This window comes from Rousettus aegyptiacus, unplaced genomic scaffold (genome assembly GCF_014176215.1).
Source record: "Rousettus aegyptiacus isolate mRouAeg1 unplaced genomic scaffold, mRouAeg1.p scaffold_m13_p_13, whole genome shotgun sequence".
Classification (NCBI taxonomy): domain Eukaryota; kingdom Metazoa; phylum Chordata; class Mammalia; order Chiroptera; family Pteropodidae; genus Rousettus; species Rousettus aegyptiacus.
This window is the reverse complement of record NW_023416288.1, coordinates 21,445,152-21,462,609: the sequence shown is the minus strand read 5'-3', so window position 1 is coordinate 21,462,609 and position 17,458 is coordinate 21,445,152. Positions and strand designations below refer to the sequence as shown.

The 17,458-nt window shown below is 36.3% G+C and overlaps 1 protein-coding gene across 6 annotated transcripts in view; it reads right to left on the bottom strand.

The window, feature by feature from the left end:
• UMAD1 (UBAP1-MVB12-associated (UMA) domain containing 1) overlaps positions 1-17,458 on the bottom strand; it is a 198,192-nt gene that overhangs the window by 55,027 nt on the left and 125,707 nt on the right. For all 6 annotated transcript variants that reach the window (XM_036231080.1, XM_036231078.1, XM_036231079.1 and 3 more), the window contains one exon: positions 14,378-14,451. In XM_036231080.1, the coding sequence (XP_036086973.1) occupies positions 14,378-14,451 (74 nt within the window). The remainder of the gene's footprint in view (positions 1-14,377; positions 14,452-17,458) is intronic.

Sequence of the window (17,458 nt, the reverse complement as noted above, 5' to 3'; positions counted from 1 at the left end):
ACATTTTGAATTATTTAAAAAGCACCATTTAAAATGTGTCTTCGGTCAGGAATGGATGTCAAAACAGTCAATATAAAGGAAGAACATCCAAATCATAACAGTTGAGAAAAGGCACAGTATATAATAGAGGTAAGAGCCTCTCCAGGATCTGGGAACCAGAATCATCATTGGCCTAACAAGAATGATTAAAGATAACCTGAAGAACTAACAGAAACTGTGGAGGAACCTGGAAGAATAATTCAATTCAGAGAGATGGAGTAATTTTACAATTCAGAGAGATGGAGTAATTTTACAAATATAACTCCCATTAATCCAGAAAAAATAAGGAACTTGTCCAAAGTTACTGTGTTTCAGGGCTAAAGAACTGGACAAGTTATTTTGTCTTTGAGCCATTCTAAGTGTCCATTCCTGCACACAGCCAACATTAAACATTTATTGAGTGGCTGACAGATGCCATATGCAGTGCTAGACACAGGGTACACGGTGTTGAATCGACCGGGATTTTACTTCATGATGCTCCTGGTCAGGATAGAAGCAGCTAGAACATATGAATGTAAAGGTGCCGCAGGAACAGAAGTCTAAAGGATGAATAGGTAGGAATTTCCAAGTGAACGACACCAGGGGTAAGGGATAAAGAAAGCTCTTCAGGAAAAAAAAAGAGAGAACTGCACATATAAACTCCAGGAGGCAGGAATATGCTTAATGCCATAGTAAGAAACTCTGTATAATGACGCAGAACAGACCTGGATGTCTATGCAGTAAGCAGGGCCAGATCATGAAGGGACATGCACATAAGCCAAAAGTTATTGGATTTTATCTTATAAGGAGCTGAAGCATCCCTGATGTCATCAAGGTAGGCAACGACATGGTCAGATATGTGGGTAAATGGACTGAATGAAAGACTGGAGATTAGTGGGTCATTTCAGAAACTCTGCAGTAGTACATGTGAGAGATAGATAATGAGGACTGAACTACTATAAGTGCAGTGGGAAGGGAGAGAAAAGGTCAGATAAGTGAGGGAGAAACAGAGTGACTTGGTGATCAGCTGGGTTAGAGTAAAGGAAGAGGAAAAGTTAAAGATAATTCTCTGACTTCTGACTTGAGAAATACCTGTCTTCATGCCAAGTTATTCTATAAGCTTTCAGTTTTGGATTTTGGCTCCCTGAAACTGGTCACTGCTGCTTTGTCACATTCCTTTGGTCCTAAAGAAAGTTCCTAGGTGCTAATGACTCTACAGGCAGAAATACAGAGGCAGGTACCACTACCTCTGAGTGGGAAGCATCACTGGTGCCCCTCCCAGCTTCATCTGTACAACCTTCAACAAACAACAGCATCAATCCTTTACAGCAGTGGTCACCAGCCTTTTTGGCACCAGGGACCAGTGCTCCTATAAGAATCTAATGCTTGATGATCTGAGGTAGAGCTGAGGTGGTGATGCTAGCACTGGGGAGCAGCTGCAAACATAGATGAAGCTTCACTACCTTGCCTGACCCTCACCTCCTGCTGTGCGGTCCAGTTCCTAACAGGCCATGGACCAGTCCGTGGCCTGGGAGTTGGGGATCCCTGCTCTATATGATGCTCAGTTTAATTCTGTGCACAAATAAAGTCAACATATAGTTACTGTGGACCCCACTAGTACAAGGCACTATGTAAAATGAAAACAAAGTGCAATAGCAGGTTTCCAGCAAGTTATGCAGAAAAGCAATACAGTGCAAAGCAAAGTTTTGTGGTATGTCAGATACAAGTTTGAATTCCAGCTCTATTACTGTTACTGGTTGAGTGGCCTTGGGAAACTGATATTCTTGAGCTTTAGTTGTCTCTTCTATAAAATACATAGATAACATAGCCTATCTTATCCGTAAAGATTAATGAGATAACGTATGTGAAGTTACTACCAGTACCACGCTTAACTTATTATAGATTCAAAATAAGATAATAATAAAGTAAATAGCCTTTATTTCCCATCCCCCTTTTGCTATTCAAAGACTTCCTACCTACAAAGAGAATCGGGTTATCACCAATGGGTGTTTCTACTTCTCTCATACCCTCCTATGTTTATTGTTGGAAAATGGAGCTTCTAAAAGCAAAACAGGATGATACCTATACCAGAGGCAGTTTGAAGTCTATCTAATATGCATCTTCCTTTTCCTCCTTATTTTTGGACCATGATTTTACTGGGTACAGCAAAGTACAAAGCTAAAAGATTTCCCAGACCCCCTTGCCACTACAAGTAACCATGTGACACAATAGGGTTAGTAAAAGTCTGTTAGAGACTTTTTTGAAAGCATCTAGACACAAATACTTCTATTTTCTCTTTGCTGTCTTCCTCCTTCCAACATCCTAGAACGTAGATATGATGGATGGAGCTGCAATAGCTATCTGGCGACTATGGGGAAGAGCAAGACTCATGGGACATCGGCCTTCACATACTTGAGCTCCTAAAACAATGCTTCCACCACCTTTTACCAGACTTCTCATCACCTGAGAAAAATAAAGCCCTAAATTTAAGCCACTACCTTTCTGGTCTCCCTTACTCTCATCTGAGCATACTCCTAACTAATCTAATCCTTTCAGCTGTACTTTGGCATGATTTTCAAGGCATCAACCATAAGTTAATTCCAATTTAAAAAGAAACTGACATTCATAAAGTGTCCAGTATGTGTCAGACACTGTGTAATAAAATTACATATTGACTCTAATTCTTAAAGTAACCCAGCAAGGTATGTAGTGGCATTCCCATTTTATAGCAAAAAGATATGAAACTCTAAGAGGCTAGGTACATTATCAAAAGTACATACTGGTATATGGCTAAGCCAAAATCTAAGCTTCAAATATGTCTGATGATCAAGTACATGTTCTGACAGCTATCCATGCTACTGCAGGGGTTCTATGAATTCACTGCTGTGAGGAACCAGTACTCACAAGACAGTGTATCTCTAAATTAGTTGCTTTTCCCAGATCCTCACTCTGATATCTAAAGCCTAGCTGGTAACCTATCTAAAAAGTATATCTAGAGCATGGGGGGTGGGGGTAGGGTGGGGGAAGGTGCATAGAAGGAGATCATGAAGTGGTTGATATGGCAAGAGGTGAAAGTCACAGATGCCTGAATTACACTTCTGCCTGAAAGCAGCTGGACAAAGCCGATCATCTGGAAAGGAGGCTCCTCTCACCTGTGTTCTCCAGTCAACAAGACCGTGAAGAAAACACATTAGACTGGAGATTAATGTGTGAGCCTGAGGCATGGGAGAGAGTGGCTAAAGTGGCCAATGTCACACATTCTCACAGCAAAAAAACTCCATATAATTTTCTCAAATATGATTTTTTTAACCTTTTTCCCATTTAGAAAAAAAAAAAAACGTGTAGCTCACTGCTAGTGTTAATTTACCATCACATGTAGGAATGCTGCGTTTTCTAGGATCTGACATTTTCAGCAATGGAGAATTACTATATTTTGAAAATGGAAATATCACTACTAAAAACAGAATGCTTAAAGTAGAATGACGTCATTTGTTTCCAAAGACTATTGATATACTAGAGTGATGTGAAAATAATAAAAAAGTGAGCTATTTTGTGGCAAACTTTGGGGGTCAGGTTAGGTCTATAATCCATGAATAATCTCTGGGTAAATGCTGTGGCCACAAGTACCAGCTGCGAGTATTCTCAGGGCAAACAGGAAATTGGTTAAAGAAAGAGAAGAGAAAGAAAATTAAAATTGGGAGCTACATATATCTTTTATAGCCAATTAAAATAAAAGGCACATTTTATAGACTTTAGAAGTACTACATAAATATACTTATATGTGTAAAATTTTAACTCCTCTATTCAGTGAATCTGAAGCAGCTAAAAAGGTGATTCATAATTTTAAAAATCATGTCCAGGAAAAGTAAATGAACATGAGATAAGAAAATTAAATATGCAGGTACACATCCTATAGGGTCCTAAATAATTACTAGAACTGAGCTGTAATTTTGGGTCTAAGCTTTCCTCCTGCCAAAGAAAAATGGAAAAAATGATTTGGTACAAAATTCACAATGGCCATGAGAAAAGGAATATTACCACCACAGTAGAAACAAAATATTTTCTGTTACTATAAAAGCAATAAGAAATCAGAAGACCTAAGTGAGACTCCATACAAGAGAAACTATATAATGGAGGAGACAACGTCTTGGAAAAAATTCCCTCATAATAAATGTCATAAAATATGCCTCACAATAGTTTTTCACAGAGTTATTCAATCAAGCTGAAACATAGTTCAGGGAAGGCAATTTGTGCAGGAGTAAGGCAATGAGGTGCAATTATAAAGCTCTCTGTTGGGCTGGCTCATTCTAGTAATAAATCCCAGAATATCTAGATGAACAAATAGACAGCATGTTCTTCAAATTATTCTCCAACTGAAACCAACTTGAGAAGTAGGATTATGCAACAGTTTATTGACTATTATGTAAATGGTACTTCAGTCCACTACCATTGTGCTTTTAGGTATAGTATACGCCAGTCTTTTCTCCTTCTCCAAGTGGCAAAACAAGGCAGAGCAAATGCAGGTTGCTATTTCAAAAATTATGGCTTTTAGTTTTACATTAGGAGGTTCTAGTACATACATTTTCTATTATATAACTGATGTTAGAGAAAATTTATGAATCACACCCATAATGATTTAATTAATTTAAAAGGCAATGTGTGAAAGGCAAGTTCCTGAGGATAAGACATCCCAAAAGTGGACATACTTAAATGGGTAGAAATTAATGTCGATTATTGAACAGGGCAGGAAGAACACAAAAGTTCATGAAAAAAAAAAAAAAGAAAAACCAAACTGATGCATAGTAATGAATGGGGCCTGCTAGGTGTGGAAAGTAATGTACAATCTATATAAATTTAGCTGACCGTAACTAAGTGTAATTTTTTTCTGTGTATTCATATTGGTTCAGTCTCATGAGCATATTCACAAAAAGAATCCTCATTAAGGTACAAAGCTTTGGAATATTCAGAAAATGCCGATTAGACTAAGTACGTACCTGCATGTTACTTTTTCACTGCATAGAGTCAGATGAAATTTACTCTTCCAAAAAAAATTTCTGGTTGTCTGAAGACAACATATATATGGTTATGCTATAATGCAACCTCTATATCTAGCTGCAAGAAGTTACGACTGTAATATGATCCAAAGGAAGAAAAAATAAGGACCATTTGCTACTAATTAAAAAACAGGGGATTAGAAAAAGATGGTGTGGGAAATAGGGAACAGTTGTTCTCCCAACATGGACCTCTCACCCTGCTGGTTTTGTGGTTTTTAAAACTACAAAAGTGAAAGCTGGAAAAATGACAACAAAATGACTACCAAAACATAAACAGAAAATTCCATATGGTTTTTTTAAATAACAATTTCTAAATTGGAGATAGAAAACTAGATTCATTAAGCAAAAGCTACTATTTCCACATTATGGTTTCTCCTTCTAAATATATATATTATAAACACACGTACTGAATCGAATGTACCTCTGTGCAGTGTAGTAGGTAATAAGATTCTAGTTCTGATTCTAATTGCAATCAATTGCAATGAACCAATTGATGAGGTAGGTCGTTAAAGTTATATAACTTCAACAAACTAAGATTGCTAAAGTTAAGAAAATATCATCGTGGTCACTTTAAACTACCTAGCTTCATCAAGCAGAGCTACAAAGCAGCAGGTTAGCGGGTTTCTGGCAAGGAATAATTGGTGCTGAGCAACAGACTGTGTACATGAGCAAGAAACATTGCATAAAACTCACATTACAGGCTTACCCACACCATATGTGCATTTTGGATGGAAACAGGGTCAGCTCTCATACACCTCACATAGTTTGGCCTTACTGGCTAGGATGAATGAACATTATGTTTCAGTGTGTTAGTTAACCCTAATGGAAGCCAGAAAATACCAGAATCATGACCTTTCAATTACAGTTTTTTCCAGCAAAACTGAAATTCGGACAAAGACGTAATGGTAACAAAAACACACAAATCTGAAGTTATAAAAAAGATCTTTACAAACTTTGATAAGCTTGCCTCAAGTTAATTCATCTCACCAGTGTCTTGAGCAATCAACAACCTATACAAATCTGATTGTCAAATATAAAAGTCAAGAATTTATAGATTTAAAGTGGCCAAATTTATCATTTCCCAAGACAGACTTCATAAGCAAGAGCAAAGATCTTGCTTTACCTGCAAGGACTGTTGGACTATTTATTCCTAACAAGCATGAAAGCTTGATTAATAAATGCCTAAAATCTTCATTATTGGGCAGATCCCCACCACCGCCACCCACCTCCATCAAAGCAGTAGTATAAAGATTGGCATTTGGTGGCATTATCCCAGTTCACTGTTCAAAGAGGTAAACAGCCAGGATTTCTGGGAAGGACAAGATCTCAGAAACTGCATCTAATCAACCTAGTTCATTGAGAATTGAAGTTGAAGAGAAGCTTAGCAACTTGTCCTAGATCAGATACCTGGTGAGCAGAGGAATCCAGCAAAAGTATACTTTCTACTATATTACATAGCCTAGTAATTCAAATGAAAATAAAGTTTAGAGAGATGCACTCTACAAAATTTCCCCCCAAAGTGTCTTGCATAGGAGAATAAACACATCAAAGAATTAAATTTACCATTTAAATAACATAAACAGTACAATAATCCAACTGTGTTCCATTTCCTAGTAAATCAGAAATTTGAAAGGATTTATATTATGATTAAAAACAAAGAACCTCACACTCATCTGACAAAATTGTATTCTCATAAACTATTATAAAGGGAGAAATTATCTTCAAACTAAGAATCTCAGCATCATTGATATAAAGGAAACAGCAAGATATTTTAGACAAATACATGTTCAAACCAGTAACCTATAACCTTTTTGGATGGGGGGACTATGGCTTTAAAACTGATATAATGACAATGACAGGTTGATCAGTGAGAAAATCACCTCACTCTTCTCCCTGCTAAAAAGGTCTTGGAGTGAGAGGACGGATGTTTTGACAAATCGTGATCTGATATGGTGCTCTGTGATCAACTAAATAAGGGATCTTTAACCTAAATGAACCAAGGCAGGAAGTACCAACACATCTCCTAAAGATCATCCTCAACGGATTGCTCCATTGTTGTTACTGCCATACAGTTCTTCTGTTAAGCAAAAACCTTGAGTGAATACACTGCTTCCTCAGTACCAGCCATACTATCATTTAAAATATAAAATGTACTTATTATACACAAAATGGAAAACCAGAACACTGGAAAGAATGATTTAACCCACGTATCTATCATCCTAATACATGTTTTCATGTACTACATGATCTGTTTCTGCATAGTTTTTACATAGCAGCAATTATACTGTATATACAACTTTGTACCTCATATTTTTAACAGAAATGATGAAATCAAAAGTCTTTATATTTTATTGAAAACTTATCATAAATTTTATTTGTGAAAAGTGAAGAATATTCTACTGAGGGGATTGCCATCTTTTTGCACATGTCATTTCTGTGGATTTGACAGATTATTTTCTTAGAATAGCATCCTAAAAGTGGAATTACTGTCGAAGTACATTAACGTCTTTATGGTTCTTGATACTTATTGCCAAAATGCTTTCCAAAAATGGTTGTACCAATTTAAATTGCCTTCAATATCAATACTCATTATACCTGTATTTGGACTATGATATATTGTGAGAATAAACAGCTTCATAATCATCTCTACAACCCCCGAACTTTAAATTTATAAACTTACCGACCATGTTGTACTAAAATAAAATATTCTTAGACTCAAATCCTGGCATTCGGTATTTTTGACTAGATGAATGCTAGTCTTGAAACTATTCCTGAAAATCACTCCTTCCAGTCTCTTTTTTCCTGCATCATGCAACCCTAATTCTTTTCTATGCAGAACTCAGGCTTTAATGGGATAACCTTACTCCCCTTTTTAAGGAGAGGTAACCAAAGTCTATATCACATGGCATTCACAAAGCTCAAGATATCATCCTTCATTTTAATGACTATCTGAAATAAAAACGAAAAGGAAATTAGTCCCTCAGAGTATGAAGACTCCATAGCTCTGTTAAAAGACATGAGAGAAGTACGAAAATACTTTCAAAGAAAAATGAATGTTTCATTAATAGGTGCATTCCGCATCTTTTTCAAAAAATCAACTTTTGCTCCCTAGATTATGGAACTATGACTTCCCCATACAACTCAATTTTTTACAAATATACAAATAAAGAATTACAAATACTGTGTACTAGATTGAGAAATGTACTTGAAATGACCTGAATAAACTCCTAAATCCTCACTTTAATTTCCAGGAATTCTCATATATGCACTTAATTTTAGCAAACATTTTATTGTTGTTGCTACTACCTTAATTACTGCTTTTGCAATTGTGGTCTATTAAATTTCCTAGTATAAATTGGCTGCAAGACTGCTTTAGGTCTTCATTAAGAAATTTATATTAAATATGCAATAAGCTACTTTTGTTAACAGAAGTTGGGGGAATATTAGTGTCACAGTTTATTATTATAAATAATTCTTGCGTCTTCTGTCAGTATAACCACAAGAGTATCTCAATACCACCAGCTGATAATAATCTTTATAAATCCTACTTTGCAGCTATACCATCTGTTAATTATTATTTTATATGTGGCTCCATATGCATATGTGAATTAGTTGTCACTCAAGACAAATATACAAATAGAACTGTGGTTTTGCACTGAGTTTTTTATTGGCTTGTTTTTGTATTTTGCTATCTTAGGCCACCGAACTAAATAAACAAACATATTCCTCAGTCTTGGAGACTGAAAATAAATGCAAATTTAAAAATAATTTTTGTTGTGCAAATAAAAGTAATTTAAGTTCAACAAACACTTAATCTAAAAGTATCTTTTAGATTAAAATTAGGTTAAAATTAGTAGTCACCAAAATTGGAAAAAAATTATATTAAAAATCTGAAATTTACATATTCATGCCTCTCAAAAGATACCTACAAAACCAAATAAGAATAGATCCACTAGTAAATTAGTAGCTATATACGGTTCCAGTTTTCACAATACAAAACAGTTCTCATGAATTAAGATGATAAAAGAATAACTAGTTATTTGCTTACTTGTAATGTTTATTCCCTGAAGAGAAGAGTCATAATGGCAAAAACTCAAAACCAGAGCCCCCATGAATCTGTGGGTTCACTCCCCTTGAGCTGTAAGTAACGAGCGGAAGACTAGTGGAATACACTAAGTAGTCGCAGTGTCATTACAGCTCACTACCAAAATTTACCCAGAAAGGTAACAAGATAAAAAGGCACAGAATGAGATGGCTAGTCCTCCAACTAGATAATTGGTTACAAATGACAACTTCTTCCCCAAGTACTGAAGTCTAACGACCTTAATTTTCATAGGCCCAAACATGGATTTACAGGAGCTTACACTCTACACACCAAAACATGGTGAATTCTGTTAAAAGTTACCGATGGCCCTTAAGACATAGACTGAGGCACAAATTGAAAGAAAGTACATTCGATGACTAAATTAGTTCAATATTTCCTTAGGTTATCCTATTTTAGGTGGTGATATTTTGGCAATACATATAGGGAATACTAGGTAAAAGCAGTAGTAATTAATTTAAGTCGGGGGTTCCCAACCACCAGGCCGTGGACTGGTACTGGTCAGTGGCCTGTTAGGAACTGGGCCACACAGCAGGAAATGAGCGACAAGCAAGCGAGCAAAGATTCATCTATATGTGCAGCTGCTCCCCAGCTCTAGCATCACCGCCTCAGCTCCACCTGAGATCACCAGGCATTAGATTCTTATGGGAGAGCTGATTCCTGGTGCCACAAAGGTCTGGAACCGCTGATTTCTCTCATCATTGAGAGACAATCCACAGAGGGGGAGTGAAGAAGAGACAAACATACTGAGAAATTATAATTTTCTGGAATGAATGCTGTATTATTTTCAGTTTTACAAAGTAAAAAGTCCCACTGATTACTTAATGAAAATAAATATGCTGCTTTTCAGTCTTTTGTGTAAATGTATTGAAATATCTCATAATCCAACTCTATAAAAATTAAGTAATTTGATGCCCAAACTAGATCTCTTTTTTTCAAATTATATTTCACCCAGATGTTAGAATTTCCATGATGTTGGTGAGAGAGCTGTGCTTGGAAAGGGAACAGTTTTGAAATATACTTAGGCTATAAAGTGTAAGGAAAAATATCACAGACTACTTAACAAAATATTTTAACTGCCATTAAAACTACAGTATAGCACAGACCACATTGCATTTATTTTTTAACTCTTAATTACCTGTCATTGGGATTCATGTGTGGGAAGTATTTTTATACCTTGATATGCTTCTGTATTTCTAAAATGTTCTTAATGAAAGACTTCATTTCCCAAAATTTTACATTAATACAAAAATTAATTGTATAAATAGTAAGAAAAAAATTTTCAAAACTCACATAATGCCTGAAATCTTTCTGGGCTTTCCAAAATATTTCTTCCTCCACTGAAATCTTGGTTAAATTTTTTTATTATTATTATTTACAGAGTTTAAGGAACTTATTCTCCTTGATATTATAGTGACTTGTAGAGTTTTCTAATTATCCATAAATAGATTGAGAATTTCTGCTCTACAAGTGGGAGCCAGAGAGTCTTACATATCTCTATATCTTCTCTACCGCATGTCCACAATTCCTTGAAAATAGTAGGCAATCAACAAACACATTTATCTGAATTCATCCCAAAACCTACTTGATCATACAAAAAGCCACTCAAAGGGTCTTTAGAAAAGTGAGTTCCATTTTGGCAATGAAGAGTGTTATTTTGAAGCCTTATGGAACCAATACTAATTTACCCAATATATTCTCATTATAAATAATATTTCGATGTTTCTTGTATAGCCATTAAAAATTAAAATAATGAGAATCTTTCTTGCTAGGTACAATAATTACAACTTCTTAATCAGATGTATATCTTTTTTAAAAGAACTAATTGAAATCATTAGACTTTTCCTTGCTAATGTTGTAAGAGTGCCAACAATAATGTAAATCGACAGATTTTTTAATGGGTAATTCTTAAGAAATAGAAGATATACAGTGGGAAAAAATAACTGTGTTTATAGGTGGAAAATAGAATTTAATTAAGAGATTAACTCATAAAACAGTGTTTGCGGAAGACTAATTATTTATCCATCCAAAATCATTGACAAGACATCTCTACCACATTACATGTGTGACAGTTTGTTAGTGGCAGAGGCTAGGTTACCTTCCAGATAACACAAGTAGTCAGAGGACTTTGAGGTTATCTCTGTCAGAGGGAGCAGGGTAAAGAGTTCACAAAGGAGCTAACATGTGAACAGGGTTTGGGGTTTAGGCTTTATTCTGCAGATTTCAAGACATTTTGGCCTGAAGTAACAAAACTAGCTCTTCTTTTTTTAGAAAGAGATTTGGGAAAGAAACTGCTTGTCTAATAATAGTCTGGTGAACAGATGAGGACCGAGTTGGAGAATAAGGAACCAGATTTGGAAGTGTTTGAGAGGTAGAATCAATAGGACTTGATAGATTCGATGAAGAGGGTGAGAAAAATTAGTCAAAATGGTAACTTTAGGCCTTTAACTTGGCAAGCTGATGATGACCTTAAATGCAATCTAGATTATCAGTTAACATGTATTTACTGAGCACCTTCTATGTACCGGACACTATTCTAGGAACACAAGGTCTGTTTTCATTCTAGTCAGGGGAGGCAGAAAGTAAATAAATAAATAATCTGAGATAGTGATAAACATGATGGAGAAAGTAAAACAGGGTCATGTGACAGTGACTGGGGGGTGAGGGACATTTTAGCTGAGGTAGTCATGAAAAGTGACACTTGAACCAAGACCTGAATAATAAGAAGGCAGCCACATGAAGCTGCAGTAAAGAAAGGAGAGCAAATGCAAAGGCTAAGATTGGAAGGAGATTAACGGGATCAAGGGGCAGAAGGGCAGCTGGGAATAGGGATGGGGTTTGAAGGGTGTAGAGAAAAACTGGAGGGCACATGGAGCTCCTGGTAGCCCAGCGTCAGGGGCCTATCATTTATTCTGGTTACCTTGGGTAGCCAGCAGCAGATTTTACACCAAGAAGTGATGTGATCTGATTTACATTTCTGTCTGCTGTGTGGAGAATGGATTTATGGGAGAAGAATGGAGACAGAGAGTCCTGGTGAAAGTGGTGACTTAGACTTGGGTTCTAACAGTGCTGATATTCTGGGCAGAGAGAGAGAGGTGACAGGACTTACTGATGGACTGGATGTGGAGTGTGAAGGGAAGAGAGGAGCCTGAGGCAGCTCAGGAGTTTTGATTCTAAACGACTATATGATGGTATGTTCAACAGATTGTGAACGGTTAGGCAGAGAGAAGCTGCAGGGTGGTGGGGCCAGGAATCAAAAGTTCTTTGTTCAAGTAAAGACCAAACTGTCTAGAAACTTCTAAGTGAAACATACTTAGGGAGTGGATATATTCTGGAGCTCAGGGGATAGGTCTAGGTAGAAATATACTTTGGGAGTCATCAGCCTCTATACAGAATTTTAAACCTTGATGCTGGATCAGACTCATCTTGACTAACTGAAGTAGATAATGGGGTCCAGGGAAGGTGGGGAATCGGCATCGATGTTTTCGTTTTGAAATCTTTAAAGGAGAGGAATAATGAATTCCATTTTAAATATTTAAAGATGAGGTAAATGACTATTTGACATTTCTGCGGCAAATCACACACAGCCTCTGACAATATTTTATTATTATTCCCTTGTACCGCGATTTAACCCTGTCGTCTCATTTGCAGTCTTCCAATTTCTTTTTTTGCTACGTCAGTAAGCTCTCTAATAGCAAACACTGACCTCTGAGTGCCCAGAGCTATTCAGATAGAAGACATTTTTCAAATATCTGTTATAGCATGAGTATATTAATCCACTCTTTATGATTAAGAATTGATTGTATAATGGAGAGACTAGAAAGCAGCACAATAATGAGCTAGTCTGAAATACAGGAGGATCATAATCTCAAACACTTCTTAAGAATTAATCTTGGAATTCTATCAATGAATCAACTTTGAAAAATAATCGCGCACTGCAGACATATTCAGTGAATCACAGAACTAAGCAATTAAACTCAAATAATCGTTGATGATTTCTAAACCTTCCTGGTGGTTCTTTCCCAAGCTTCAAATACATCATCAACCTCTATTTCCTATCAAAAACGCTGCTATGGTCAGCACCCACTAACTGTTTGAATACATGAAAGAGATAAAGCTGCTTCAGTATATAGACAGGACATGTTTCTTTGTCCTTGTATCTGTTTTTTTCACCACTATATACTCAGTTCCTTACACAATACCTTGAATACAGTCAGTGCTTAATAAATATTTGTCACATGCATATGTGAAAAACGAACATATACTTTTATGGACAAGATGACTCTTTTTTCCTCTATATCAACTTCTTCCTGCATCGCTTCTTTAAATAAGTTTTTTTCTTAATTATAAAATATTTGTTCATTGGAAAATATGAATATAAAAATAAAAATCTTTCTTAAAATACATATTACTTTCTACTTATAATTCATGATTGTATTCATTCATTCATTTAACAAATGTTTTTGACTATTCATGCTAGGCTTTGGGGACACGGCGATGAACCAAACTGGCAAGGTCCCTGACCCCACTCCGTTGTATACAGCAATACCCTCATGTGGTATAAGGAGAAAATATGTAGAGGTGTTTCACTATGTAAAAAGTTTTAAAATTCATGGATATCCCTTGTACTCTTACAATTAACATTTCCCCTAAATCCTAAAAATGATTATATCAGTGATTAAATAACATTAGTATGTTTCCACCTAGTATACAAAAGTATCTTAATGACATTTTCAAGTATCCTCAAAGAGCAAATAGTTTTCCCCTGTGGAAAAGGACAAATATCTTAGTCTTTCTACTAAACAATGTCAAGGACAGCATTGTGATGTTGGAAGTGGTAATGTAATATAGTTCTGAATTGATTATTTTCAAAACTTTCTCTATAGGTTCATATATTATCTATTTATTCAAATGTATTATTAATTAATCACTCAAAAAGGTTCAAATGTTTTCATTTGAGTGCTCTGCTCCTCTTCTTTCAACAGAAAGTTTCCATTTTCAGTACAAGGAAAAGCTTAGCTCTTGGAAAGTCACTCTCTGTACTGTCTGTCATCCCCTGACTTTGAGCCAGTCATCTGTTTCTTGGTATCTACATACCTGTCTGCATAGCAAGAATAAAAGTTACTATTTATCCTCAGAGAAATATATAGTCATAGAGACTTGTTCAGTTTCACCCCAAAAGAATTCATCGAGTTTCACTTACCTCCAAAGGCTGGCTGCCTTCTGCGTCTGAAGTTTTACCTCCTGCTGTCATTCTTTGTTCATTTTCTGTATCTCCTAAGAAACAGAAGAAAAAACAAAATAAAACAAAAAATAAAAAAAAACTTTACCATACTGTTGAAATCGCATTGTCTTCTATTTATTTGAAATACCTTTTGTTATTATGTTTCACATTATAGAATCAACTACTTCGTTACAAAGTAAATAAGTTAGTATTTTAAAAAAATAAGTTAATTTTTATGAACAGTAATTTATAGATATCTCATAAATCATCCATAATATACATACATACAACCTAAACCAGAAACGTATCCGCTTTATATAGGCTTACTCTGGAATGTAAATCAAGCCATACATCAAATAAGCTAGAAAAGCTTACAATTTAAAGGCAAATTTTTTTCCAAATTAAAAGTATCTATAATATGTATAACTGTCCTTCAAATTAGTTTTTTAAAAAGGTTTACTCTGTATGTTTTTGTATCTCTGTGGATCTGCTTTGGAGTATATATATTCGTATATAATAATTAACCAAATGTTGAACAATCTTTATAGCAGGAAAGAACAACAAATTAATAAATTAGCCTTCAGTCAATACTTTGATTCCTAAGGCTGATGCCTGGGTAGGTTTACAGGTTTACAATGCACAAAGAGTTCAGTTTGCTTGGTTATAGGCGGACATCATGGCAGCATGAACAGCCAAGGTACTACAAGTCTCTCTGTACAATGAGGTCAAGGTGTGTTTAATAATTCCCACACATGATGTTTATAAGAAAATATGTATCACCTAATATAAAAGGTTTTTTACCTTTTAGATTAAAAAAAAATCAGGAAAGATTTTTTACCTTTTAAAATGATTATTGCTCCATCTCATAGCCATACAAACACTGCAAAACTGGCTAAAACCATTCAGCACAAAGTCTGTGCTTCCTTTGCCATTTTCTGATTTCAAGATACGTATCTATACAAAACTTTCTGTTTCTCCCCACTGCTTGAAAAACCAGAAACGTTATCAGCCAGTGTTCCTGATACCACACAACACACCTGCCTAGAAGCAATTGTAGAATTACTATTTACTGAAATGCCATGTCCAGCGATAACTCAGATAGGACAGTAACTGATTATAAGGAAAGATGCCATCTGTACGATTATTCTCTACAAACAACAGAAAAAATAAAAAACGGGTCACAAAGAAATATAATTTTTGAAGTTTTTTTCCTTCTGCTGAAGAATTATTCTATCATGGCAAAAATTCAGTTAATTTATCCATTTTTAATAACCTACATGAAAGTTAGGTACTTTAACAATAAAGATGCACATGATAGCTGTGAAATAAGGTACCTGAGTTTTCAAACATCAGTTAACCCTAATTAATATTCTGGATGGAGTCAAAAATTTAATTTGCAAGTCAGTTGTTTAAAAAGAACAAAAACAGCCAACATTTTCACAGTACTTAACACTTCAAAGCCTTTTTTTACACCACATTTGGTTCTTACTATGGCCCAGTAAGACATGCTTCCAATCCCCCCATCTCCCGGTTTACAGGTGAGTGAACCCTAAAGTACAGAGCACTGACATGCCCAGGGTCTCCCAGGTAGAAGGCAGTGTTAGTGGGAGCAGAACCCAGTCTCCTAACATCCCTGGGGATTCTGCGGAATGTTCTGAGATGGGGGCTGAGCTGGATGGAATCAAGTCTCTGAGTTAGGGAACAAGGGCCCAGGGCTCCTGCTTTCTGAAGACAGGATCTTTGGTGTTTGTCACAGCCCCTGGGCCTCCAGACTCTCCTCTCTATTCCTTTTTCCTTCCATAGGCCCCATCCATTATCTTTCTCTTCCCTTTTCACTAATGATACCAAATACTTCTGGCTAGGGCAAGGCTCTTGTCCTTCCTGCCGGGCCCTCAAGCAAATACAGTCCCCTTGATATTTTACCGGAAGTTTGTAAGGCTAGAAATAATTTTTTAAGAGGAAAAACCTCCCTTACATTCCAACCATTCAACTTTCTTGGTTTAAAATGTAGTTTTTATTGAGATGAGTAAATGATAAAGGCTACCTAGACATAGAAAAGAAGCTCTTTCAGAACTTAAAGGACAAGTGAAATCCAATTATATTTTAGATTAGGGGTTCACAACTTTTTCATGTTAAAGGGCCAGACAGTAAATATTTTCGGCTTTGTGGGCCATATGGTCTTGGTCACAAGTTCTTTACTATTGTAGTTGAGAGCAACCACAGACAATATCTAAACCGATGAGTATGGCCATGTTCCAATAAAAATTTATTTACGAAAAACAGGTGTCAGGCTGTAGTTTCCTGATCCCTGTTTTAGAGAATATAACACTCCACCCCTTCTAAGCTAAAAGGTTAAATTGTGTCTGACTTATACAAGGAGATAAGAAAAGAAGATCATTAGCATATCATCATGATCCCATTCTACTGTGTGAACTGGGTTGAGGGGGAGGAGAAATGGTAGTGAAGAGTGAGCACTAAGGATAAGGGAAGATGGAAAGGAGAGGAATCCCCAGTGATGGAACCCAAATGCCCATCTGGGTCACATAGAGGAGACCTGTTTTGAGGTGTTGGTGGTAGTGGGTGGGGGAGGGAGAACCCTCACTCATTTGGTCTCCTGAAATGTGGAGGACGCTCTAGTAACATCCACCCCAGGCCTCCCTCACTCCCCCGTCCCTGGGTTGGTGACTTGGGAGGACTTGATGACCTGGTTCCTCCTCCTCCCTTTCGTGAGAACGGAGGGCTGCAGAGAACATGTGACTGTTTGCTCTGACCCTCCATATGGACCTCCTCCCCTTGGGGAAGGCTGCCCCACCCAGCCCTGCATATCCTGTAACTGGATGGAGCTCGATCTAATTCTGAGATTCAGATTCGGAACACTACTTGCTCCTTGAGAGAAGCCACATTCTTCAACACCAGCTTTATTGGCAATAAAGATGAAAATTTGGTCTCAATCTGTTTTTTTTTTCCCCCTAAATTGACCAGATTTTATCTGAGAGAGGTGTTAATATTGGAATGCCCTAGTTGTAAATACAGAAAACTATTCTTTTTTTCTTTCTCTTT